This window comes from Protomyctophum parallelum (genome assembly GCF_964188405.1).
Source record: "Protomyctophum parallelum genome assembly, chromosome: 6".
Lineage (NCBI taxonomy): Eukaryota > Metazoa > Chordata > Actinopteri > Myctophiformes > Myctophidae > Protomyctophum > Protomyctophum parallelum.
Window position 1 is genome coordinate 29,428,011 of NC_139701.1, and position 26,038 is coordinate 29,454,048.

At 41.9% G+C, this 26,038-nt stretch overlaps 2 protein-coding genes across 4 annotated transcripts in view; one reads left to right on the top strand and one right to left on the bottom strand.

Annotated features, from left to right (window-relative positions):
• Positions 1-26,038, bottom strand: part of lurap1 (leucine rich adaptor protein 1) — a 435,521-nt gene that overhangs the window by 323,479 nt on the left and 86,004 nt on the right. The gene's annotated exons all lie outside the window — the stretch shown is intronic.
• Positions 1-26,038, top strand: part of lepr (leptin receptor) — a 65,308-nt gene that overhangs the window by 18,749 nt on the left and 20,521 nt on the right. The window contains exons 1-8 of one of the 3 annotated variants that reach the window (XM_083767149.1): positions 6,038-6,276; positions 8,818-8,868; positions 9,539-9,591; positions 13,769-13,996; positions 16,013-16,142; positions 17,181-17,371; positions 20,475-20,620; positions 22,938-23,103. In XM_083767149.1, the coding sequence (XP_083623275.1) occupies positions 8,867-8,868; positions 9,539-9,591; positions 13,769-13,996; positions 16,013-16,142; positions 17,181-17,371; positions 20,475-20,620; positions 22,938-23,103 (916 nt within the window). In that variant the 5' untranslated portion in view covers positions 6,038-6,276; positions 8,818-8,866. Of the gene's footprint in view, positions 1-6,037; positions 6,277-8,817; positions 8,869-9,369; positions 9,441-9,538; positions 9,592-13,768; positions 13,997-16,012; positions 16,143-17,180; positions 17,372-20,474; positions 20,621-22,937; positions 23,104-26,038 lie in introns of those variants that run through there. The other 2 variants (XM_083767148.1, XM_083767150.1) reach the window with 2 other exon arrangements.

Here is a 26,038-nt window from a genome sequence, read left to right on the forward strand (position 1 = left end):
ACTTTGGTGTGAAGTGTGATTTGAAGAAAAACATAATTACAGCCATTGAGCCATACCACAATTTTGACATGGGGGACTTGGCATCATTAAGAATGAGTCTTTTGCATGTTGTTCTATTGAATACGGCTAAGGACAGGCATTGGTGGGTTCTGCATGAATGTGTGGTGTCCTGCTGTTGTGGTGTGTGCAAATGGCGGAATATAATTATGTGAAGTGCATTTGAATTGCCGTAAAGACTAAAGGAGCAATAAATAAAGTAAGGACTAAAGACTAAAGAATATATGGTAAAGGCAGTCCATTTATAATTTGCATGCGATATTCATGAATGTGATTTTATATTATGCCATTGCCCAAGGTGACTCACTTCACCTTGATTTTATTTCCTAAGCTGAGCTATCACATAGCTAATAGATGAATGGAGCCTTTAGGTTCTTTATAATCATGTTGACACGGCTCAATAGACCCTGCAATGTGAAAGCTGGCCTCTGCACTTCAAACAGGGAGAATCCGCTCATTAATAATGTATCAGATTATACATGCTGCATGAGGCCATCCTGACAGGAGCATTACATACCAAGAGGATGATGTCATCCAGGGTGAGATAATGCTAGAATGATGTCACCTCTTCATTTCAAAAGCATCACCCCTATGCTTTGTGTTTCCCTTTCTAGTACTTTCTAGTGTCTAATCACTGAGGCATGAATAAACATGTACACGCACGTGCGCATGCGTGCGCCCGCACACACACACACACACACACACACACACACACACACACACACACACACACACACACACACACACACACACACACACACACACACACACACACACACACACACACAGTTTTATATATAGGCCTAGCCTAGTTTCTAAGACGGATGGTTTCCCAGTGTATATACTCTACTTTAAAGATGGAGTGCCACAATTTTTGTATTTTTCCAGTTTTTCATGTGTCTATGAGGTGACCGTACTTCATTAGACACCCTGGAGTCGTTAGTATGTGCAATGGTGTATTGACTTTGTATTTAGGGTTTCTTCCTGGAGGCTGAACCCTTGACAGTCAAACGGGCCAATGAAGTAAACAGTAATATAGTGACACCACACTATCAGCCCCTCCCCTAACCCCTCCCCCTTTATCATAAAACTAAAGCTGTGGGTGCGGCTTCAGTTCAGGTGGATCACCACCCATCAACACCCACCAGGCAAACCAGGCATACTTAATGAACTGGTGGGCATGTCCACATAAAAGCATGATTTTAACAAATACTGTACACTTTTTGAAAAAAGTTCTTCCCCCTTATATTGTAATAATACCTGATGATCATGTTTTAGGGTGGAAAATAATGGTGGCACTCCATCTTTAAAGATTTGTCAATTTGATTGTGACGTCAACAGAATTGACTGGAATTTGCACTGTATAGGCCCAGATAAAAACAGGAAGGTTTCCCATCAAAAGTAGCAAGAGTCTGGTGGCATGACAGAAAACATCTTGCAGTTACAGTTAGTGACTGTGGCTGTTATCTGATAATGTCAATCTTGCATTGGTTTATGAGCCGTTTAAAACAAAATGTGCCTACAGGCAAATAATGGGGACACACCCCTCTGTGTTCCACACACTGGTTTCCTCCCTTATCTTGTGACTCATAATTTAAGAGATGCTAGATGTGTGTGTGCATGTTTGTGTGTAAATGATGCTCATGCCCAAATAACCATTGCAGCAGTACACAGAGGAAAGTATTCCAACTGGCAGGGGAGCATAAATGGTAAATGGTAAATGGTGCATTTATATAGCGCCTTTATCCAAGGCACTTTACAGAGATTGTGCATTACATTCACCCATTCATACACCGATGGCAGCGGAAACCATGCAAGGCACCAACTAGCACATCGGGAGCAATTAGGGGTTCAGTGTCTTGCTCAAGGACACTTCGACAGTAACTCTGGGGGAGCCCGGGTTCGAACTGGCAACCTTACGGTTTCCATCCAGGCACTCTACCCCTGAGCCACCGCCGCATAATATATCTCTATGAAGCCATTGAGCTGTAACAGTTTAGGTGATGAGTAAAGTAATGTAGCTTCACGATGATGCAGATTAGGGCAATCTTTATGGCAATATATCTCCGCCTTCATACAGTAAAATATTTGCATACACACTTTATACGTCATAAGGTGTTAGTGGCCAGGCACTCTCATTCAACCACAAAGTTTTAATACGTCATATCAATTCCCATAGTATTAACTATGTATGTTATCCCTCACTCTCAGACAAAAACGCACACATACTACACGTACTACATAATAAACATGTGATACTGTGTTCAAACAAATACACAAGAGTAAGTAAGCAGTTAACAGCACTCATAGTTAGGCCTATAGTTATTTAGAAAAACAGACACGTGTAAGTAACAGGTATGGGTGCAGTAGTGTTGTGTGGTCCCCAGTATACACACTAACACAAACATACATGAGGAACAGTTGCTGTCTGCTTCAGTGGCGTTTCCAGGAATTACATTTTGGGCAGGCAAGATGTGTTAATTGTCGTCCCCCCGCGCATCAGTAGCACTAAAGGTTTTCAAAGACAGTAGGATACAAAGGCTGAAAGGCATGCATTTGTCCTCAGTCAGTGTATGGATTTTGGCCAGGCAGAAAATTGATTTGGCCTTATTGTAGATACACCACTGGTCTGCTGCTTATGTCTTGGTTTCACAAAGGGAGAAAGGCATTTTGCTCCAAGGGATGTGTGATTCACGGATTTCCCACAGAATTGCCCCAAAAATTGTGCTTTAGGCTGCATTTTGTAATGAATAACCATAATTAAAGAGCAATGTACATTTTGTCCTTATGTGCTCCATTCAATGAGCTTAATAGACTGTAACCACGTGCACAATCTTACAGTAGCTTCACACACTCACTCATGCACACAAGCATGCACACATACAAATAGAAGGGAAGAACAGCAACAGCCAAGGCATTCCTTATTATTTTTTCCTGATTCAGCATTCTTACTAGTCTTCAATTTATCATCTACATGCAGTTAATGTGAGCTCCAACACCCAGGGGTAATGTAAAGGCAATGAGCGTAAATGGCCCATTTATTTAATAATAAAGTATAACAGTACACTACTAATTCACACTTTATGTATTTCCTTCAGCAGTGTCCCTCCTATGGCATCTGCCCTAAAAGAAGTTTGTGTTGGTTTAATTCAAAACACATAAAAGGATTTCTCAGTCACATGAGTGAGGACTGCCCATTTTGCCAATAACACATTCTGGGAGAAAAACATTATGAAATCTGTCTTGCAGGCTCCCACTGCCGGACCCATATACCCCTACAAAACTCCAGTTGGCAATGTGAGTGATCCACATAAATGTCATTGTACCCAGCAGAAACATCATACCACAAATTTGGATTTAGATTATTAACGCCGCGTATAGCGCCGTGATGTTAATTCGTCCATCCGTCCGTCCAACATTTTGGTTCCAGACAACATCAAAAACTGCTGGGCAGTGCTGGCTGGATTCCCATGGAAATTGCTTTGCACATTAATCTCCCAGCGAGATGAACCTTACTGGAAATCAGGCAGTTCATTTCTCCATAGCCGCAATTTGCAACACTAGATTTTTTTATAATGGGTTGAATCTAGTTGCAACACGTGTTGAGGGTACAATGCCCATTCATCCAAATGAAAAGTGTGCTGCTTGTATTAAACAACGTTAAAACTCACCAACATTGCAGTTGTAATGCAAGCTTGAATTATCCTCTTTCAATCTGAAAAGCTTTGTTTCATAAAAATCCACCATAGACAACACTTTCTTTGATTGTTGGAGTTTAGAAGGGCTAGTTTTCATGAACGCATCGTGCAGCCTTCTGCATTATGTGCAATTTCGAAACAGGTGGTACGCAGGGCCGTATATTTATTCATTCATTCATTCATTCATTCATTCATTCATTCATTCAAAAACCAGGGTGCTGCACCTCAGCACCTCTCTGCAGCACCCCTATGTGTGTGCCTATATCCTAGGTGTGTTCGGATATAGGCACACTGAGCGCACTGCCAATACAAACTAATATGCGAGTTTGCTCCAGGTGTGCATTTCCGAACGTGTGGCACCCTTAGGCCTGACTCACACCTTTACAACAGACTGATGTATGCTTGTTGTATGAGACTTATTGACTGATGCAAGCTCGCAATACATTTCCAATGGGAGTCACATGGTTTGACACAACATTTGTGTTGATTGAGTGGGAGGGGGGCAGTCACAACCCAAAGCCGTACAACACAAATGTTATGTCAAACCATGTGACTTCCATTGGAAATGCATTGGGGCAAGATGTAAACAAACCCTTTCATACATCTAGCATGCATCAATGTTGTATGCTAGATGCGAAGGTGTGAGTGAGGCCTCAGTCTGTTTGGGTGTATAGGTGCTTACACACCAAGCATTTAGTTCTTAGTCTGTTTGGGTGTAGTGCTTACACATACACACCAAGCATTTAGTTCTTAATTAGTTCGACTCCCGATTCAGACAGCCTTTATTGCATGTCACTCCCCCATCTCTCCCCCATTTCCTGTCAGCCTACTGTCTGTCCGAAAGCTGCAAAAAAAATAACATTTAAAGTGGCAGTGTATATAATGGAGTTTGATATACACAGGTTTAATGTTTGTGTTTGCACCATTTGTTTTACATCACCATTACATCACCTAATCAACATGAGTTAGACTTTAATATATTTGCGAACGCAGTGAGCCACTTACTATGACAGCAGGGGCTGAGTGTCTGTGTGTGTGTGTGTCACGCTGTGTGGTGTCACGCTGTTACACCACCGGCCCGCCACCAGAGGGCGCAGCTGTGGCACGCACGCACGCACGCACACACACACACACACAGGGCGCAGCTGTAGCACACACACACACAACCACACACACACGAGCTGCGTTCGCTTCACGCGTTTGCGCGTCTTACTTGTAGTACCCCTCACTTCACACGGGTGTGATTAATGTTTCTTGGTGGTGGAGGACCTGGCGGTGTGTGTGTGTGTGTGTGTGTGTGTGTGTGTGTGTGATATTATATGTGACGCCCATGAGTGTCTCTGTAAAGCCAGCCTCATGTTGTATTATACAGTATGACATCATCCTGGATGAGGTCACATGCAGCCTGTTGACAGTGTTCATGGGTGACATTAGAATAATTACATTTATAAGCAATACTAGCCTATACTTACAATATCCATACAACTAGTCCATTCCAGTGAGAGGGAGTTTTATTTAATTTTTTTGTTTTGTTAAAGTACAAGACAAAGGAGAACACAAATAAATAATTAAATGTGCTATATAAATGCTATATAAAAACGGTTAGGTGAATATTAATCAATAATCGCAGTGGATTTTCAATATCACCTATAAAATGGATTCATTCAAGACTGATTTGAATTTTGAAACAGCCTACAGTCCTACACGATATATTAGATGTGAATAAATAAGTAAGGAAATACGGTACAATCGAAAAGGGGGAAATTATATTTAATTTATTATGGGCGAGTTTTATAGAGCAGTGGTCCTTGAGCGGGTTCCTAACTTCCTATTGGTCCCCAGCTACAGTAAATGATGGAGCTTGAACCAAAAGGACCCTTATAGTTCTTTAACTTTTGAGAGTGTAACATGAAACCAAATGGACCCGTTCTCAAGAGTTAAGTCATTGTTAAACATCTGCATGTCTTACAGAAGGCCTAGCCTAATTTACAAGAAGTCTACATGATTTATAGAATGGTAGGACAAAATCCTATTCAACGATAACAAAATTATTTAGTTTTGCAGGGTCAGCAAACTATAAATCTCATCAAATAGCGGTCCGTGACTCCGTGGCTCACATGCTGAAAAATAATGGGCCATGCCCATGATGATATGAAAAGGGGCCAGGTGCACTGTTATAGAGCCTTGTTGTTGACGTCACGATCCTTCTCCCTCCCTCCCTCTCATATGTTCACACACTCTGCTACACACAGCCAGACACTCACTTAATGTCAGGGGAACTGGAGTGGAGGGACGTAGGCTATAGTAAGTGGGAGAGAAACCCAAATATTTATAATCATTACAGTGGGAAAAGTCCGACATTAGCCTATTATAGAATTAGAACGACAAAAACAAACTAGCCAACTTCGGGACTGAAGACTGGAAACCTGAAACCCCGATTTGACGTGACGTGGTGGGAGTCGGACTCCGGACGAGTGGAGTTGTGCCACAACAACACCTCAGGAGATCATCTATAAGCCAAGTAAGGACTTCATTCAATAACAGTAGAGCAGCTCAGCAGCAGCTTGCTTCATTAGGCTACTTAAAGTTCTCCTATTTAAAAGTCACCATCAAGTTCGCGCGCTGCTGCTATAGGCAGAACTGCATTCCTCTGATATTTGGTGCACAGGTGCGAAGTTGCAAACTGATTCATCATGTTTTGTCAGTTTTATTATTTGTCTTCATGTTTTTCCCAAATTCCTCCAAAAGCGTTTGTCAAAGACTACAAATTGCAATTTGCAATCTAATCTATACAGATCATGGATGGCTATGTGACTGTCATTTCAATAGACTCACTTTTTGTTAGGTCAGTCAGTCAGACATTAAACGAGACCGTATGTGTGAAGAACGTATACTGTAGGCTACGTCGTACGCCATAAGTCACATTACTCATATAATTGCCGTCTCCCAAGAAACGACTTGAAAATAACAGCAAAAATAACAGAGAAAGTCAGGGTTTCCTCTGCTGCTGCTGCTGGAAACACAAACAAGCCCCGGCGCGTCGGGTGTAGGACCGGCTGGCAGAGAGAGTGAGTCAGCCCCAAATTAATAATACTGCTTTGGCGGACGTTTTGGATCCCTTGAGGCACACAGCAGCTATAGTCTGTCTTGGATTTAGAACCTACCCGAAAACAATAGGTAGGCCTATATTTAGTTCAGATAATCAAGGGCATATTCTTCATGACATTCAATAGTTATGTGTTTATGTAATCCTTCACAGGTGTAGATGGGTTATTTTAAGGTTAGCTGGCCCTGATCGATTTTATTTTAATATTTTTCTGTTTAATGCACAATAATGACTTAGCACTAGTACAATTGGTTGTTTTTCATCAGCAAGGTGGCTCAAAGGAGCTCAAAGGAGCTTGTCTGGATGGTCTAGTAGTCTATAATAGTATATAAGGCTTGTTTTGTGCAAGTGTACTTTGTGACAGGTATGTATAGGCTATGCACACTCATTCAGTCATTTACTGTTCCCTCACTTTCCCCTCATTGAATATTTTGGAAAGTTAACCTCTTTTGTGTATAGTCATCCATTCCCCTGCATCACATACCCACATGTACAGTATGCTGGTGCACATGTTGTGCAGGTGCCTACATCATGGCAGCTGTCCATGGTGCTGTTTATCTTTTCGTTTTTTACAGCATGATGTGGAGGATCAATAAAATCAGTGGTCATCACTGAGTTTGTGTTATGTTGCGTCTATCCACTTCTTACATCATGTCTGTTTTTGTGAAAAACAGAATGCAGAATAATGTGTGCATTAATATTTATTGTGTCAATTTAATTGAGTTGCCCCGAAGACAAGTAACAGTAACCTTGCTCACACAGTGAAAAAAAAGACGAACAAACAAAGATAATAGCTTCTTGTTATCTAGCACTGAGCAAATGTGTGTCTGCCTGTCATGGTGCTGAGCTGCTAAGGAGAGGCAATTTAACATCTTCAGTAGTTCCTTGTGTTATGTGTTATAATGTGGCCTCCCGTGCAGCAACTGAACAACTGCTTATTTTTTTAGATAATTTTTATCCCACGATTTTGCAACCCATTTTTTCACCCATGCAGTGTCAATTATCTAATGTAATCCTGGGCGCTACACTTCCTCTGCCAACCTGGGGGGGCAGCGGACTGCTTCCTTCTATGCATATTCCGACCAGTTCCTTTCCCCTCCATCAGGCGCCCCGGCTGGCCAGGGGGAGGTAGTTTAGAGACCAGGATTACTGCATGTTTCTTGTGAGGGTATACCTACCCTAGGGGACACGGGGAGAACATGCAACTCCACACAGAAAGACCCTTTCGCCAACCCCACCTCAGGTATGGGCACTGATAGGAGAAAACACGCCCACAGCGTCCCCAGCGGGAATCGAAACCAGGACCTTCTAGCTTGAACAACTGCTTTAATGACTATCTTTTTTATCAGTTAGTGAAGATGTGGAAGCCTCATTGGTTAGGGTTCTGCCTCTGTCAGAAATATGATTTATCCAACAAACAGTCTGTTGTTTGTCTGATTATTACTGGAAATGTGCCTCTTTCTCCCAGATTGTGCTGCCTGGTTTCTGAGTGGTTTCTTAACCACTTACATTTGTAGAATCAGCCTCATGTCTTAATGAGACATGAGGCTGATTCTACAAATGCCTTCTAAACCAGTGGTTCTCAAACATTTTTATGTCAAGTACCCCCAACTTGATATATATTTGGCCATGGTGGACCCATCTGAAAATGTTGTGTGCAAGGAACCTCTAGAATAGAAGATTTGTGTTGAAAAACAAAAATCTACTATTCAAAAATAGCTCACAGCACGGCACAAAGGGATGCACTATGAGATTGTATTCTGAAAAACACAATCCTGGTTTTAATAATTAATAATTAGTTGAAATGATCATGTGACAAATAAATCTTCTGACCAGTTTTTCCTTCACCATTAAATGGCTGTTCCTTATAAGGTAAATGATTATGTATTTCTTTAACACGCTTTGTATACGTGACCATAAGCAAAGTCTTAACGTCTTTGTGTTCTCCCTTCTCAGTGACATTCGCAACCGAAGCCCAGGCCATGGTCACTAAGCTTTGAATACAATGTAAGTATTATATTGGCTCGGCGGAGCGAAGAAGGATTCATTAAAGGCATGAGCCTTATTAAGGCATTGCATGGACATCACTATTCACTGATAGAATATAAATAAATAGCCAGCACATTTTGTTTATGGCAATATGACATATACCGGTATGTTCTGGTTCGTGGTCAGGTCATTTAAGATTGGTTGATGTAAACTTTCATTTAAATTTACAAATGTAATTTTTGTGTGTAGTTTGTGTGTTTATATTCTTGAATAAGTAGATTTCTGTGGGCCACCATCTTCTCTAAAAGTTCCCACTCACTTTGTGCTGCCCACACTGCAGGAATTGCTGACAGGTTTCAATGCAAAACCCTTGTGTCCCTTTGTGTTGTAACTTTGCATGTCAAGTTCTGTTTAACATGTATCAACCTGGCAGATAAGTCGGTCTACCTGTTCCTCTACTGTGCTGTGGAGCAATGACTAAATTAGCTGGCAATGAAGTGGCACATGTTGCCTACTGACTGTGTTCCCTTGTGATACCATCGATGTATCCCTCTACAGTAGAATTGTGTTCAGTCAACTTACATCACCAGGTGCTTCAACCTCTTCACTACTCTCTCTCATCTCCCCCTGCCCCCTCATATTCTATCCCGCCTCACAACCTTTTCTGACACTCTCTCATCCTATACAGGATTTGGACTGCAATGTTGGCTCTGCTAGTACCTGTTTTAGTAGTTTCCCATGGTGAGTTTCAATACCAACACCAAATGGCTTCTCCATATACTGTGCGTGTTTGTGTGTGTGTGTGTGTGTGTGTGTGTGTGTGTGTGTGTGTGCACATAGTGCAATACTCATACATGATCTCAGTGCTTAGAAACCGCTAATTAAAATCACACCTGTGTGAACTGAGTGGTGTAACTCCCCTCTCCCCCTGCCTCTCTCTCTCTCTCTCTCTCTCTCTCTCTGTAATTAGCAGGCAACAGTGCAACACTATCTCTCTCTCTCTCTGTTTATGGCACAACAGCACCACTTTTGCCCCTACTGGTACTCTAAACATCGGGACATACTGTCACATAGTCACATAGGCCCTCATTTATCAACCGTGCGTACGCCAAAATATGGGCGCATGCCGAAATTATTAAATTTTCTTTTAATTAAATTTTCGGCTTTTAACATTTCCGGCAAAGCTTGAAATTGAACTTGACAACGTTCAAAACCTACGTCTGCTCGGGAGCTGGCGTACACTTTGTCCTCACCTGTTTTTCTGTCGTAGAACGGCGGAGCAGCATTGTCTGACCAGCTGAGAGGCTGCCAAAGGCATCGAAACATATGTATTCACTCCTAAAATGTTAATATAAAACTGTATGTATATGGGCTACATGTAAAAAAGAAAAAGAAAAGAAAAGAAAAAAGGAATAGACCTACAAGATGTGTCTTTGTGTCACATGAAATTTGTAGGAGCTTTCCAACTTTCCAACTACAATTAAAATCGCGCTTGATTTAAGCCATTTAAACAGTGTTTTGCATGAGCGCATACATGCGAGGATTTGGGCTGTCTGTGCTGGAATATTTCCATGACGTTGGAAAGTAGCCTATAGTGCAATGCAGCTGCGGAGATTCCCAACATGCATGGGTAGCCTATATACTGTAGCCAAATCTACAGCAAGCCAATGTCTTTCTGGAGTTACGGTATATGCAATCTCCTCCTCGTTTAATAAACCCAACGCGTCACTGGAATGCCAATGTGCCGCGCAAGTGCATGCAGGGGAACCGCATCGGCTAACCCAGCCATGAGTTAGCCCACCACCACCAGTACCATATATTTTGGCTGCACATTAATATAATTGACAGTTGACAGCCCTGCAGCGACTAGCGACTGCGAGGCAATCTAAATAGACTGTCGAACGGAACGTGCATGGTCAGTTGGTCACGGACGGACCACAGTGATAGAGAGAGACAGACAGACAGGACAAGAGGAGCGCCTATGCAAAACAGAGGCGTGCCGCGTGTGTGTGCCTATTTGTTATTTAATTCATGGTTCACAGGTTCAGGTTTTCGTTCACTAATATATCTTGTTGTATATTAAATTAAAAAGACTTTAATAATTTAATATACCAACAAGGGAAGCGAAGCGAGAGGAGAAACAGACAGCTTTATTTAATTCATGCAGGTTTCTTTATTTAAGATACAACAAGTTGCGTGTGCGTCTGTGTGTGTGTGTGTGTGTGTGTGTGTGTGTGTATGAGAAAGGGAGCCGCAAGGCAAGCGAGAGAAACAGTTTTTTCCTGTAACCACAGAAACCAAGGATCGTATTGCATGTGTTCATGTCGCAAAAACGAGGGCGAGGCTTGATTCCATAGGGCGTGCCAGATATATTTCAGCCGTCACATTTATTAACGTCGGAACGAAATTAAGGAAGGATCAGCTGTTTGCGATCACTTTATAAATGCCGTGGCGACGTGGGTGTACTACGAAACCTGCACTCGAATCTGTGGCAGATTTTACACTCGATTGATAAATGAGGGCCATAGTCACATACAGTAGGTTGATGTTCCTTGGTGTGGTTGCACCACAGGCTCTGCCAGTGGGCCTAATGAGGCCAACTCCTTTGACCTGTGCAATTTCCAGCCTCTGCCTCAGCCAATTGAGGCTCAACCAATCAGGCTCTGCCAGTGGGCCGAATTGATTGCCAAGTACACTTGGCAGTTGCAGTTTGCAGTCTTCACACACAGGCACACATGCACATACACAGATCTCCATGTGGGGCACCGGCTGACAGTTAAAACGGGTGCTATGACAACGTATATCATTAGGTTCCCAAGTTGCATCGTTCCCAAGTAGGCTAACCGCGACGGGCACGTACAGGTCTAGTGTATCCAACCCATTGCCAAGCAGAGAGCCATTGGGTACCACTTTTTGGTACATAAAAAAAAAAAGTCTTGGCTGGGGATTGAACCCTGACCTCCTAGTCTCATGGCGAACACTCTAATCACAAGCCCACTGAGCTGGAAATATTGCTCCTATAAGTCCACATAATCTTTTTGATTCCGTTACATTGAAGACTGGAGTTGATTGTTTGACATAGAACTGACACGTGACATGACCATAGTGGACATATTTCCCCCTGGACTGTACACACACACACACACACACACACACACACACACACACACACACACACACACACACACACACACACACACACACACACACACACACACACACACACACACACAGTATGTGTAGTATAGTATGTATAAATATATTCATGCGAGGTGGAGTATACCCCTGGTCCAGTGCTTACAGCGAGTCTCTCACGCCCTGTGGGAGTCCCTTCCGCAGCTCTCTAGCAACTTTCTCACTTCCGTGCAAGGGTTTACAATTACCAGCAAATAAACAAAATGACGTAACTACTCACCGACACAAAGCCTGCTAGACCTTGGTAAAAGTCTATTCTCGAAGTTGGAAAGCATCTCAGGTCCCCAGCTTCTCTCTAAAATATACTTTGTGCCATTTTAATAATGCTGTAACGCCCAAGTCCCTATACTTGGGTGATACTGGTTGCCGAGGAAGTTCAGACGTGTGATAAAAATAACCAAAAGTGTCCGTTGAATAGGAATTAAACTATATTTATTAGTGCTCAAAGTCCTATACTTTATCATACAAAATAAACATAACATAAATCTGCACAGGATACAGATCACCAGCCCTCATGAACACAGTCAAAAATTGGTTTACCTCTGCCACTGGCAACACCTGTGCCTGATTAGGGCCAGGGTTAAATACCCTCCCTCCCTGTAACCATGGCAACATAGATTGATTGCCAGGAATCATGGAAAACAATATGGTGGCTCAAATGGCTCTTACAAATGCAATGTACCCTGAATGTACCGGACAGTCATTTCTTCTACGGCATTTCCGGGTTTTGCCTGTGCCGATCTGGTTGGATTCATTTTATTTAATGACTAAAATAGTGCATTTTAGAGACAAGCTGGGGACCTGAGACGCTTCCCAGCTTCGAGAATAGACTTTTACCAAGGTCTGGCAGACTTTGTGTCGGTGAGTAGTTACGTTGTTTTGTTTATTTGCTGGGAATTGTAAACCCTTGCACGGGAGTGAGAAAGTTGCTAGAGAGCTGCGGAAGGGGCTCCCACAGGGCAAGCACTGGACCAGGGCTAGGTGCAGTACATAATAGTGTCAAACCTAGAAGAACATTCTTGAGTGGTGTTTGAGTCAATAAACATCACTCACACATAGGCATTCCCACTCCTTTGCCACTCCTTTGTACACACAACATGTATCGTACAGTATATCTGCAAAATCCACCTTTTTAACACTACTTTTGCCGGGATCTTTTTCAGAATAAAGGCGCTATAGAGTGCCAAGCAGATGGGCAGAGTTTACTCTGAAAAGCCCCTCCTTCCATTTCCCCCAAAAACCAGTAATGTTCCATTACTACCTCACGCTACCTCTGATCTCTCTTTAGAGTTTAGAAGCATTAATATTCCAAACGAGATGCTTGGTTAAGTCCGAAATTTGTACAGAACATCGGCATTCTGATCAAAACCATGAACAAGCACCGTAGATTCACAGATAATAGCAAGTTTTGTCGGCCTGTAAACAAGGAAGTGAATGGCTGCGCATGCGCAAAACATGTCCGGGAGCTCTGTGTAAGGCGTTGCCTAGCAATGGGAGCTGTCAAAAAATAGCGATCCCATTTTATATCATTAAGTGTTAAGATGTAAAAAAAAAAAAAAAAGTCATTCACGTTAAATCCTGAAAAGATTATTATTGCCATATCAAAAGGTGCCAAATAAATTCAAATAGTCAGGGAGTCCTTGATTGGACACACCATCTAAGAAAGTTTTTTGTTTTTGTTTTGTTACTCTGTGATTCCTGTGAGACATTCTTTTTGTCTTAGGTGCGTTGTCTTTGGTGCCAAAGAAGGGGGGCTCTCTGGACCTCCCATGGCATGATGTGCTGTGCTGTGACTTATCAACAGCCCACCCCATCAAGGAGGAGGAACAGGGCAGATCCACAATGGGGTCTGTGAAAAATGAGTCTGAATCAGACCATCTACTCACCCTCCACTGCAAGTTTAGCAGCTCAACAAGTTCATCCCAACTTCATATAAACGTGCCCAGCGGAGGTATGTCCAATGACTTCTGTTTTTCTTTGACGTGACTGCTCTCCTTAGATATTAATATTTGACATTATGTACCCTTGAAGTAAATTTTAAATACTAATTACAACCTATCAGAAATCAGAATGCTCTGTAACGTATACATTTTGACCACCAGAGACACCACTGAATATATTGGGACCAGTTCCTTTGGACCCATAATGCCATTTTTAGTCTCCAGCTGTGGCCAACTAATTATTTTTCCCATTCTGCTTATCACTAAAATCCAAGACCAGTGGCAGTCTTACTCCTGCTCCTTAGGTAGAAAAAAGGTGAATGTTTTTGATTTGTCTGAAGGAAGGAAAGCAACCCTGAGCAATTGGTCTGTCTGTCATAATGGTGCTGACCGTATAACATTAGAGGCGTGGAACAGACAATATATTAAATGCAATTGAATCATTACTCCCTTCTTCATGTTCTGCGTAAGATTCTACTCCTGTGCAATGACTATAAAGAACTGCTATTAGGCCTATGACTTATTTTGTATCAGTAAGGGAAGATGTGACTCATATGAGTTAGGGTCCTGCCTCTGAAATTATGGTGTCTGATGGCATGATGTAATGTGCTGTGACTATGTTGTGACTTACCTCAAATTTATATTCTAACACTATTACGAATCAGAATGCTCAAGGTAACCTACTTCATTTTTCATCATCAGAAACACCACTGAATATATTGGGACCAGTTCCTTTGGACCCATATGCCATTTTTAGTCTCCAGCTGTGACCAACTAGTAATGAGGCTGTCCCTGTCCCATTCTGTTTATCACTAAAATCCAAGACCAGTCACAAATGTTACTTCTGCTCCCTAGGTAGGAAAGATCCCTTTGTTTGATCTGTCTGAAAGCAAAGCTGGAAGGAGGGAAAAACAAGAGAGAGTTGTTTAACCACTTAAACCCTCTAGTCTTAGACAAATAGACTTGCAGCTGTACTCCGACCGCTTTTCCCGTTTAAAACATTTTTGGTGAATGTTCCCCAAGTATTAGATTTAAAACACAACATTGAGGTTGTTTAAAGCGAGGCATTGTTTTAAACTGCTTGTTCATTCTCAGTTAGCATGGGGGCAGTGGTGCAGGTGACAGAATTGAGACTGGTTATGGTGTTGTGGAAGATTGGTTTGTTGGATCGATTTTTGAGATCCTAATCAATGTCGTTATCTGAAGCCCTCTGGGCCAGGTCTAGGCAATGATAATTAACTGGGAAAGGTAAAGGGCTGTTCTGTCCCCGCTGATGTCTCTCTGTGGCATTTAGATGGATGTGTGAGCTTTCAGCTTTGTGTGACACCTGCACACCAGCGCCCACACACACGTGCTCTAAGCTTCTAAGAATGACACGTGGTAATTTGATTCAGCATAGGCATGGATCTCCTTTGTAGATACAATATATTCTTCTAAAGTTTATTTAAACCTTTAATTAAAAAATGAGGAGAAAAATAATAAAGAAATATAAGAAGTGACCAAGGGTATAATTGTAATATTACATTACATTACAAGTAAACTAGTTTCAGTTATTTGCCTTTTTTTTACTATTTTGAAAAACATTTTAAAACACTTCAAATAGCCAATCTACATTGACACGTTGCGAGCTTGTAGATCGGCTATAGTGTAAGTATAGGTCAGGAGGAGGAAGGAGCTTAATTTGCCCTTCGTTTCACTTGGGAGCTTGTATGGACATATAATTTGTCTATGGTCTACAGTATGCAGTAGTACAGTGGTTTAGTGGAGGACACCTACAAATACAGTACAGTGATCTATAAATGCAGTACAGTGGTCTATAGATGCAGTACAGTGGTCTCATGCAGCTATAGATGCAGTACAGTGTTCACAGCTATAGATATAGTCCACCTTTCCAACAAGGTAGCATCACATGGGCATCCTAATAGGACCTCTACTAGCTGTAATGATGTCCTGTATAATTAAATGATACAGTTTCTACTGCTGTTGGTACTACCGGTAACTAATCATGCGACTTTATTCTGTTGCAGATGCCTGCTTGGACAGCCTGTGCAGAATTGATGAAAAGTGTGAAAATTTAATATGTGATCTCAAGTCTCACACCCGAACGACAGGCACGTCGGAAGCTCGCAGGTTGGCAGTGAGTTTACATCGCTTGGTGTGAGTACGAGTCTAGTCTGTTTTTCAAGAGTCTCTCCTTTCATCCTGCTTGTTATGTCTCGCTTGCTTTTCTTCAGAGAGTAAAGTGGTGGGTAGGTTCTGAGAGGATGTGAGTGTGTGTGTGTGTGTGTGTGTGTGTGTGTGTGTGTGTGTGTGTGTGTGTGTGTGTGTGTGTGTGTGTGTGTGTGTGTGTGTGTGTGTGTGTGTGTGTGTGTGTGTGTGTGCGTGTGTGCGTGCGCGCGTGCGTGCGTGCGTGTGTGCGTGCGTGTGTGATCATGTGACGCGTGTGTGTGATCTGAATGGCAACCTTTTCATAAGACTCTGTTTACAGAGTAAATATTACAGGTTAACAATAGATAAGCCTATCTGTCCACAGCTGATTTAACAGACATTTTGATAACAGACATTCAGTCACACGTGAAGGTTTTGTCTTCTCCGGCATTAGATATTTGCTAAATGTCACTTAGTAATAAACTTTATTTGTATAGCACCTTTCATACATAGGGCACATTCACACGAGGATGTTTTACTGTGATTAAAACGAATCCTGGAACTTATTGTCGGAAAGTGCGCTTTGTTTGGGCAGATGTGAAGGTTCATTCGAATTCCAAAAAAAGATTTGATTATTTTGCCTGTGAACATATGATCTAATGTACACTAAATTCATGCTTATGTCCATAATTAATCTTAAACCGTTAATAGCAATTATTTGTATGACAAATAAGGGCCTTTCAAACGGGAAGCGAGGAACGCACACGTTGCCTGGATCAAAGTTGAAGAGGGGCGCGACAACGCAAGTGTAAAAAAAAGCTAAACTGAATCTAGGACTGGTGAGTCGCGGGCGCGTGCACGAAACGAGCATGCGCGCAACAAATTCACGGGACCGCGCTCACGTACATACGCTTGCGTCCGTGCAAAAACACAGGTCTCATTGAAAATGAACTATAGGCGCGTTATATCGCTTCGCGTTTGAAAGGCCCTTTAATCGTAAAGTAAAATGTCCACATCGTGACAAGCCCACCGTGTGTGTTCCCCCAGATCCCATGAAGAGGACCCAGAAATGAAGGCTGGAGATGGTGGGTCTGACAGTCCTGTTGTCTGTGTGGGAGAGGATTCCGTGGTGTGCTCCATCACTCTCAGTGGTGTGACAGGCTTCATCGCTGTGCTAAATGTCAACATCTCTAATGTCATGGCTCCTCCAGTCCTGCTCCATGTTCCTCCCAATCCTGGTAAGAAGAGAGAGAGAGAGCTATTGCGTGAATTCTTTATCTTTTATACACATTGTAGAAACAGCCGAGATTACTTTGAGGTTAAATTGCCTTTGTAGTATCTAGTTTAATAAACCAGTAGAGGGTTTTATTTCTGAGAAATGTGGGTCCTCACATTTGAAAGCCCCTGCAATATGCAAAACAAACCTCACCAAGGTCTTTGTTCACAACATAAAAGGAAGACATCAAAAATGAAACCTTTGACTAAAAAACAAAAAGAATCTTCTCTTTTTTATTTTGTTTGCCTGCTTGTTATGGATTTGAGGACTCTAAAGGTCTCCACACATCTAGATTGAATAGGTCACTTTACCTCTGCCAAGTATCCTATTAATCTTTGTCCACGTCAATTAACATAATATAAAGTTCCTCAATTAATTACAGCCTCATGAATTATCTAATGTCTCATTCAGTTGTCAAGTGGAGACATCATCAGAGTAGTGTGTGTGTGTGTGTGTGTGTGTGTGTGTGTGTGTGTGTGTGTGTGTGTGTGTGTGTGTGTGTGTGTGTGTGTGTGTGTGTGTGTGTGTGTGTGTGTGTGTGTGTGTGTGCGTGCGTGCGTGCGTGCGTGCGTGCGTGCGTGCGTGCGTGCGTGCGTGCGTGCGTGCGTGCGTGCGTGCGTGTCATGCCATGCTTTGAGATCAAACGCTACATAGGGGTCTCACACACATATCCAAAGACCATTTTAGGCAGGTGCTGGACCAAAGGCAGACATGATAGGTAGCTCTGCACACTGTAGCTTCCTTTGTGCATTTTTTGCACATCCAACAGCAGTGATTTTAAAACAAGTTATAATTGTGATACAGATAAATAGGAACTTATGGCTCAATTTTCGTATTAGCTTTCTAAATACAGTATTTGGGGATTTAGCAGTGGGGAAGAGGTGTTCCCCCACTAAAGTTGGTATTTTGGTTACCTGTCTAAATCCCTAAAACACCTCTGTTACCCGTTACATTATGCATAGGTGTGGTTTGGGCGTTACAATAATTAAACCAATCACTGTGCCATTCAAGCTTTCATTGTCTCCACCAGGCCGAAGGCATGTGGGGAGAGTATGTTTTGCACTCCGTCCGTCCGTGTGTCCGTCCGTCCATGTGTGTGTCCGTCCGTGTGTCCGTCCGTCCGTGTGTCCGTGAGCAGCTAATCTCGGCCACCGTTAACCCGGTCGATGCCACATTTTGCACACACACTCCCTGGATGCCAACGATGAACCTCTGCCCCAAACTTTCCAGAACGGCCTGTTATAGCGCCACCAGGAGGCCGCTTTGTGCAAAACAAGTTTTTGCACAGTACACCTACAGATTTTGTCCAAACATCACGCAAATTGGTACACAGTCTCTCTAGAGCCATTCAACGAAACCAGTCTTTCAGATTTCTCACACTCCATCCTGATTGGTTAAGATTGGCTTCCAAAGTTCACAGGAGTGCTCAGTTTCAAACAAAATGCTGCAAATCATGAACACATTGCGTGATTTCCGTGAAATTGTGCACCCACATTCCCACTAGGCCCAGGACAAAATGCCACATCAACAATTTCAACTCAGCCTCAAGGTGGCGCTATAACTGGCCGAAAAGAGTTTTTACCTCTAACTGCACGGATCTGTGGATAACTTTGTATGCCAACTCCCTAGAGGCCAAGGAAAAACCTTTGCCTGGAATTTTTCACATCTGCTCTTTATAGCGCCACCAGGAGGCCGACATATGTAAAACACATTTTCTATTATTACTCCTTCAGATTTTATCCAAATTTCACGCAAATCTGTACACATGATCTCCATAGTCATGTGATCAAGGCAGGTTTGTTTGATTTCTCATATTCCATCCTGATTGGCCACGATTGGCTCCTACAGTTTTAAGGAGTAGCCCGCTTTGTACAAATCGCCACAACTCCTCAACGCAGCGTCCGTTTGCGATGAAACTGTGCACGCATATTCCCACTAGGCTGAGGAAGAAATCCTGGTGGAGACCTGTGCCCAGAAGGGCACTTTTTTTTGGTATATAGATCGTGCATGTAGGCCCTCTCTACGAAACGGTATAAAGCGAAAATGAAATTTCGGGAAATCGGATTAAACCCCATTTGCTGTGCTATGAGGTGATGAAACTGAACATGCAAATGGAATCGCGCACATTGGCTGGCACCACTTCAGTCAAATAACTTCTTTGACTAGACATATATAAACACAATGGATACAAGGAAGTCTGCTGATTCTAGGAAAATTACAAAGAGATGCATAGGAGAATAAGGATAGATGATCAGATGAAGCAGCCTGACTCTGGACATCTCCATTGCAGGCGCGTGGTGCGCACTGCTCTATACCAAACTAATTTGGCATAGCCTACGCGGCTTACGGGTGCTTTTAAACTCCACTATGCGCCTTCCCAAATGTGTGTGGCCAAAATAGAAATTTAGAAGAAAGCATGCCAACACGCCTATGACCACACATACCAGTGTCGGCATAATAGATAGCGGGTGACGCTGGACCAAAATACCATTTAGGGACAGAGCAAGCTCCTATACTTGTAATTTTTGGGCAGCGGCTGACTTGCGGGTCGCGTTACGGCGGCGACAAAAATGGAGCCCTTAAAGTCTACTATGTTAGTTCCATTGATCAAAGCCGGAACACAATCGATTGATTGCTCATTAAAATAAACATGCTATGAAAATGCATGCAGACCGCCCCAACTGACCACTTCACACGACAGCCGGGTTGGCCGTGAGCGCTTTCGAGATTTTCAAGTGGGCCTTCACTCCGCTTTCTGTGTCACTGTTGTTGTCACTGTTGTTGTTATTGGTAGTACTTGAATATATAATGACGATTTGTGGATTTGTGGCCTTGTTATCAGTAGCCCTACAGGATTTAAAGCTGGAAGGACCAAAGGAAATTATAAATTGGCAAGCACAGAAACTGAATTATACATTACAGTATATTTTACATCAACTCTGCCTACGGGTTGAAATAAAAAATATCAAATGTCATTTGTTATCACAAATAGGAAATTACCTAGATAAATGGGTAGTATTATACTGTCTGAGGGGTAATACTTTGTATGTTCTTGCATTTTACAGTGAAACCAAGTCCTCCTATAAATTTAACACATGCTCAGACGAATGAAGGCCAGCTGTTTTTGAACTGGACTGCCCTCACACAGTTTGGCACCGGCCAACTAAGCTGTGAGGTCCGATACAATTCCAACAGCACTCCAGTCTGGCAGGTAACCACTCACAGGCTCTGAGTGACAAACACCACATACAGTACTTAATACTTACATTAGTATTCACTCTCATAAGTGGCCCATGAAAATGGGTTAGAGCAAGTATTGTAGCCCTGTACCTCTATATGTGTACTGATATTTATACATCTACCTATAATTTACCTACGTATAATTAAGGGTCTGTCTGTCTGTCTGTCTGTCTGTCTGTCTGTCTGAGTACACCTCAAAATGCATACATCGATAATATGGTCTATTAAATCGGATTAGGGATTACCCACACTGTACTTAATTGGGTGTTCATATATTCAAACGGGTAAGGACTAGTGTTAGTAATGTTCAACTTCATAAGTCCTTTTGTGTGGACTTGTAAGCTACTGTACATTCAAAGCATTGGGGAGGGTATAGCAATCAAATACATTATGTTTACTCCTTGGTTGCATTATATATTATTGTAAAATCTGTTTCCACAATAACACAAATGACATGTATATATATATATATACGTCAATGGCGGTCTGTGTGCTGGATTTGAAATGTTCAAATCCATCTATATGCCAATGTGTCAATGGTAGTCAAGGCTTCACTGTGCATACCTGTGGTCATAATGAGGACATAACTATCATTAGATGCCAAACAAATGGAAATCAATTTTTGTGTATTCAAAAGTCGATTTTTAATTACCTCCTGTAAATGCAAACGTACTGAATGAATATAAAGCAATCATTTCATTCACCTGTTTGATTCCCAAAGCTCATGTTCCTCCACTCGCACCTGATTTTAATTAGGGAGACACTCTTGACTGCTACGTTCTTTATCTAACGCAAGATGACGGCCAGACAGTGCATTACTCATCTTAAACTAAACAGAACATTATAATAAATGTCTGAAAACATTGGAGGTGAGAAATAAGCAATGCAACGCATAAATGTGCCGCTAGCATTGTTCTACTCTAACGTTGTCTCTCTGCCTGCTACAGCTTCGCTGTGCTCTCTGATCAGTGCAGTGTGTGGAGTCCATTGACCCACACAGTGATTGGTCAACCAACCCCCTCCATAGATGTGTTTAATATTGCAGCATATAATTACTGTGTTATACAAATAAACAAATGAGCCTGGCGGTTTGACTCATATGGATATGAAGCATCAACTAACGGCAAGAACATTTTCGCCAGAAACAAACTGTATCAAATATGAGTGACGATACATGGCCACCTCCCTGACAATATTGCTGGTACAGTTTGTTTATTTTTGCACCACAATTTGTATACTGTATGCCGCAATATTACACACGTCTTGGGAATTCCGAATGGGGAAACAAAACCGTGAACCAGGGGATGAGCGAATGTCAGGACTGAATCAGAAGACGGCTAAAGTACACCATTTTATGACGTCTTTAATATTTCTATATTAAGCAAAGGAACAAGGAGCACTCAGGCTAATCACAATAGCACTGCTTCTGACTATGAGTAACATACCTGTAGCAAATGTACAGAGAAGAATACTGGCAGAATAAATTAAAGTGGAAAAGGGTTGCATGCTTTTGAAAATGATGCCAGCCCTTTGCCTGTGTGGGAAAATGTTCAATGTTTGCTTTCCCACTAGCAGCTGACGTAATTTCCTGATCTATTCATTCAGCATGGCTTGTTTACAGTTTGCTTTGTAATGTCACTATAGGAGTAAAAACTGTAATAGCAGTTGCCAGATTGCTATCAGAACTTTTCATTAGAACTACACTAATCACAACTTTAAATGTAGGTGATGTTCAGTGATAGATATTGATTAAGGCATTGTTCCCCAGTAGTGTTTTCTAAGTGGAAAACATGGAGTGCATTTCTTGCCAGTATGAAAAACATGTCCCACGCACATTGCAGACAGCAAGTGCAACTGATTTGACTTGTGGCCCTAGCGACTCAATCCATAACCACACACACTCTATGTATTTTATTTAATTTTATTAACTATGGTGAGGAGGAGGCTGCTTAGATTTGGCTTTGGAGATGCTTATTTATCAGGTAACTTCACTTCGTCTGTCTCCATCCTTGGTGGTGTTTTGGGAAATTGCCCCCATCCTGAGCAGCATTTTCATTGACAGAAAGCTCTCCACTCTGCCAAATAAGTAGCCAAGTGCATCGCTTTTAAAAGAACGGCTGCCTTGTTAGTGTCTTATTGTGGCTGGATCCCAATGTAGAATTGTAGGTAAAAATAGGCATTGGAGGGAAAAATGTTGTGTGAACATGCCCTCGTGTAACCTTGCTTAATTGCCTTAGTAAAGTAATAAAACTGTCTTGTGTGTGTGTTAATTTCTCTGCTTTCCACAGTTTGTGTATGTGTCGGGAGAATCCAGCGTGCCTCTGGACCTGAAGCCCAGGCTGAACTACACCCTTCAGGCTCGCTGCTCAGGTCCTGGTCAGGCTCGCTGCTCAGGTCCTGGTCAGCCTGGCGTCTGGAGTGACTGGAGCCAGCCCTATCATATCTACCTTGACAGTAAGAAGAACAACCTTCATGTGCTTACCCATTCCATTCCAAGGATTTATTTTGTGCAAATACAATGTTACAATTTATTTACAACAAAGGTTGTAAACTTTTTTTCTCCTGAGAAGACCATTTTAACAGTCATCTTCGTATTTCCACAGAGCTTTCTCTTTGCCAGACCTATGGTGTGTGATACTATCATTATATATGCTACATTATAATTGTTTGTCTAGAGTCAGTATTAACCAATTCCATTGTACTGTATGTCCATATACTGGGTAATTACGGTATTAGAATGAGCTGGATAATACAGTAGTTAAAATAACTAGAATTAGAATCCCTCAGGAGTTAGACAGCAATTCTGCTTTTCATCCAGGAAATCAGTATTGTCTCTGCTTCTCTGTAATGGATGCTCTAATTGTGATTGACATTTTAAAATCAAGGTGTTAGAAAGAAGTGCACATCAATTTACAGTACACCTACTGTGTAGTGTCACTGGGGTAAATGACAGAAGAATATTTGGTAACTTTATATTAAGGTTGTCTTTATATTGTGCTTAGAATTGGCTTCTACAGGCATTTTAACACTCGTTATAAATGTTTATAATCATGTATAACAATTTAGTGCTGGTCATAATGCATTATTATGCTCAGTGGAACAGCATATTATAATTTAGGTGGTTATTAAATGGAATAATGTCTTATAAACATCAATAATATGCTATAACATATTATACAAAGTTTTGTCACTTTACTTAAAGGTCACAAAGTCATGCTATAGGGACGATATTATAAAATGATGCTAATAATCATAAAGAATGTTTCCACTTTACTTAAAGGTCTCAAAGTCCTGCTATATCATATTATTGATGTTTATAAGACATTATTCCATTTAATACACATTGGTTATAATGCATGGTGGCATTTATAATATGTTATAAATATGGTTATAAGTTGTTATACATGATTACAAACATTTATAACGAGTGTTATAATGCCTTGTAAGCACATTATAATGCATTATAAAGGCGACCTTAATATAAAGTGTTACCGAATATTTAACTCATCTGTCGTATAATTTTAGTGAACAAGTAAGTTATTAAGTCAAAGGGGGGGATGTATTATCGTCTTGTAACATGCGGGCTATGTTAATGAATTGCATTAATTCAATTGCATCCAAGTGCTCAAAGCGCTTTACAATGGTTCATTCATTCATACATTGGGAGGTGATGAATGAATGTGGCCTTCTCTTTGCACTTCAACCTTCATTATTTACCTGATTAGACTTTCATTCTTTAAAAAGGTTGGAGAACAGTCTAGATTCGGTTCAACAGAGTTCTTTCATCACCGGCAAGCCTTCATGACCTTTAGATTGCTCAACCAACATAGTAGACTGACAATGGAATGTATCACAGCTGCCTCCTGTCATTCAATGGATCCCCTTACAATTATAGCCTTCAATTTAGTGTCATAATAAAAAATATGTTAATGGATTTTTGGCATTATAAGGCATTCATGAATTTGTTTAGCCTTCCGGCTAGTACATTGCAACTGTCAACATGCTATCTGTACAAAGTGTACATTGTATCTTTTTAGGACGGAACGGCCAGGGGCCGATTTAAAGACCCATTACGTTTACGTTTTTGACCCTATCTGTTGGTGAAGCTTTGAGTAGCTAATCTGATAGGGGATTCACACTGAGACGGACTGAATCCGTTTCATTGGAACCGTTTCCGAATACGGTTGCCTGGTCCCCGATGGCCATGATTCGCATTACCCGAGATTCAACAGCGCACCCGGGTACACTTGCATAACACACTTTAATCCTCCTGATGACGGTGTGCTTGATGGCTGGCGCGCACGGACACTGACCATCAACTGTGCGACATTGTGTCAAATAAATCCAGACACACTGAATTGCATTGCCTCTTTGCCGTTATACTACTATACTGTCAGCCTGCCTGCTATTCACTGTGTCAGTCAGTTCTGTGCTCCAGTGTCGTGTTTGATATTAGTTTGCTATGGATTCTACTTTAGCATTATTATTATTTTGTTTTACTTTGGAAATTATGCCAAGCAAAGCCCAAGAGCCACGTGTAATAAGATCAGCCCGTACTGCGGTGCTGCGCGTATACGCAGATTCAACAGGAGACGGGCGGTGTTGAGAAATGAGCTGGTGTTACGCGTTGTGCAGCACTGCAGCGGCTGTGTTTTTTTTTTTGTTGACGCTTGGCTCGTCGACTAGAGATTGTGTCACGTTCTTTAAAAAAAACAGTCCACTTCCTTCTTTAGGTACGCATGCATTCACATTGGAACGATCCGTATCTGAATACACTTCAACGGTCCAGAGACCCGCCCCCCATGCGGTCCCGGGGACGGTTGGGCAATCCGCTCCCGGGAACGGTACGCATCATTCACACTACCACAACATCTGCTAAGTGGTCCCGAGTGCGCACCCGGGACCATAGTGTGAATCCCCTATCAGACACTGCGAGACTGATCAGTACTCCCACTCACACTCCCAGTAAGCCATTCAACAACCTCCACCCATAATGTTGAACCATAGGTCGTGCAACCAAAAATGTTTTCCCTGGAATCCTGATCATGATGATGATCCCATTCTTTTTTTATAAACAAATTTTTTTCTACTATACCTACAGGTTATGTCCAATTAATAGATCCGTAAAAACTTTACCCAGAGCCAGCTATTATTAGAAATAACAGCACAGCACACTTTTCTAGTTTTCTATACTACGTCCAGAGACGAGGCGTTCCATTATTTATGACTGTGTAGGATTCACCCATTGACCTTCATTATCTCTCAGGTAGATTTAATGGCATGTCAATGCTAAACGATAAAACTGGCCCCAGCCATCCAGCGGTCATTTGCTTTAGCCATTCACAAAGAACTAATTCCGACCCGACATTTTAGGGCCGGGTCGGGCCTA